Source organism: Lacerta agilis, chromosome 1, assembly GCF_009819535.1.
Source record: "Lacerta agilis isolate rLacAgi1 chromosome 1, rLacAgi1.pri, whole genome shotgun sequence".
In the NCBI taxonomy this organism is placed as follows: Eukaryota; Metazoa; Chordata; class Lepidosauria; order Squamata; family Lacertidae; genus Lacerta; species Lacerta agilis.
In genome coordinates, this window is record NC_046312.1 from 80991567 (window position 1) to 80993152 (window position 1586).

The 1586-nt window shown below is 41.0% G+C and overlaps 1 protein-coding gene across 1 annotated transcript; it reads left to right on the plus strand.

Annotated features, from left to right (window-relative positions):
- Positions 1 to 963, plus strand: LOC117052113 (olfactory receptor 1019-like). Its single transcript, XM_033158836.1, is given in 1 exon segment — positions 1 to 963. A coding segment is annotated over 1 exon segment (960 nt). The 5' UTR covers positions 1 to 3.
- The last annotated feature ends 623 nt before the right edge of the window (positions 964 to 1586 follow it).

Genomic DNA, 1586 nt, shown 5'->3' on the forward strand with positions numbered 1-1586 from the left:
TAAATGGGAGAGGGAAACATTACCACAATGACTGAATTTGTTTTGCTGGGATTCACAGATAACCAGAATCTGCAGGTTCTTCTCTTTGCTGTGTTCTTACTGATTTACTTGGTGATCCTGGTGGGCAACCTTGGCATGATAACATTAATCACAATTGACTCCAGGCTCCACACTCCCATGTATTTTTTCCTGAGCAACCTGTCAATCTTAGATATTGGTTACTCCACTGTCATTGCCCCCAGGACACTGATGACCTTTGTAGCAGAAAGCAAAACAATTTCCTTCACTGGCTGTGCCCTGCAGTTTTTCTTCTTCTGCATTGCTGTATCCTGTGAGTGCTGCCTGCTGGGTGTGATGGCATATGACCGCTTCATTGCAATCTGCAACCCACTGTTGTATACTGCTATCATGTCCAGAAAGCTCTGTAATCTGCTTGTGGCTGGTTCCTATATAACAGGTTGTGTGAATGCAGCTGTTCAGACTTCGTTTATATTTAATTTGTCCTTTTGTAGATCCAACATCATCAACCACTTCTTCTGTGATGTGGTCCCTATTCTAAGGCTCTCCTGTTCAGATACAGGAGCCATTGACATAATTCACTTTACCTTCTCTACAGCAATTGTATCCATAACTATCCTGGCCATTCTTGTCTCTTATACATACATCCTAGTTGCCATCCTTCGGATCAACTCAGCCGAGGGCAGACGAAAAGCCTTCTCCACCTGTGCTTCCCACCTTACAGCTGTCACCATTTTCTATGGCACAGTTGCTTTCATGTACTTACGACCCAGTTCTAAATATTCCATGGAGCAGGACAAAATCATCTCTGTGTTTTACACCCTTGCAATACCTATGCTGAATCCACTCATCTACAGCCTGAGAAACAAGGAGGTCAAAGAGGCTTTCAAAAGGATGATTGGAGGAAAGGTTATCTCTCAGAGACATTAATGTTCAGAACAATAAATCCAATCCTACAGCTTACTTCATCCTTTATTGCAAAGTCCATATTACTATTATTTCCTTCCCAATAAGTCAGATCCAGGTTAAAGCTACACTTCTATTCTTAATTTGAGTAGCTCACACTAATCTCCACAAGGTTTATTTCTCCGCAGGCACTTATTGTATTGTTCTGTACATTAATTTATATCAAGTCCCATTGAAATGTGTGTGAGTTTAAGAGATAGGTATGGATCAGTAACATTTTTGATCGAGTTACAGGTTGGTCTGCCATAGTCAAAACAAAATAAAAAATTCCTTCCAGTAGCACCTTAGAGACCAACTAAGTTTGTTCTTGGTATGAGCTTTCGTGTCCATGCACATGAAAGCTCATACCAAGAACAAACTTACCGTAGTTAGTCTCTAAGGTGCTACTGAAAGGAATTTTTAATTTTTAATTTTTTTATTTTTGATCGAGTGCATAAACTATGGTGGTCATGCCCAATAAGGAGACTGAAGGGAGTATTCCCACCTCTCTGCCCAAAATAGGCTGCCCTCGCACATCTTATCACAATGTTTAGAAGTTATTATTCATTGGCTCCCCCCACCACCACTACCATCTCATGTCATAATGCCTGGGGGTGATGGAA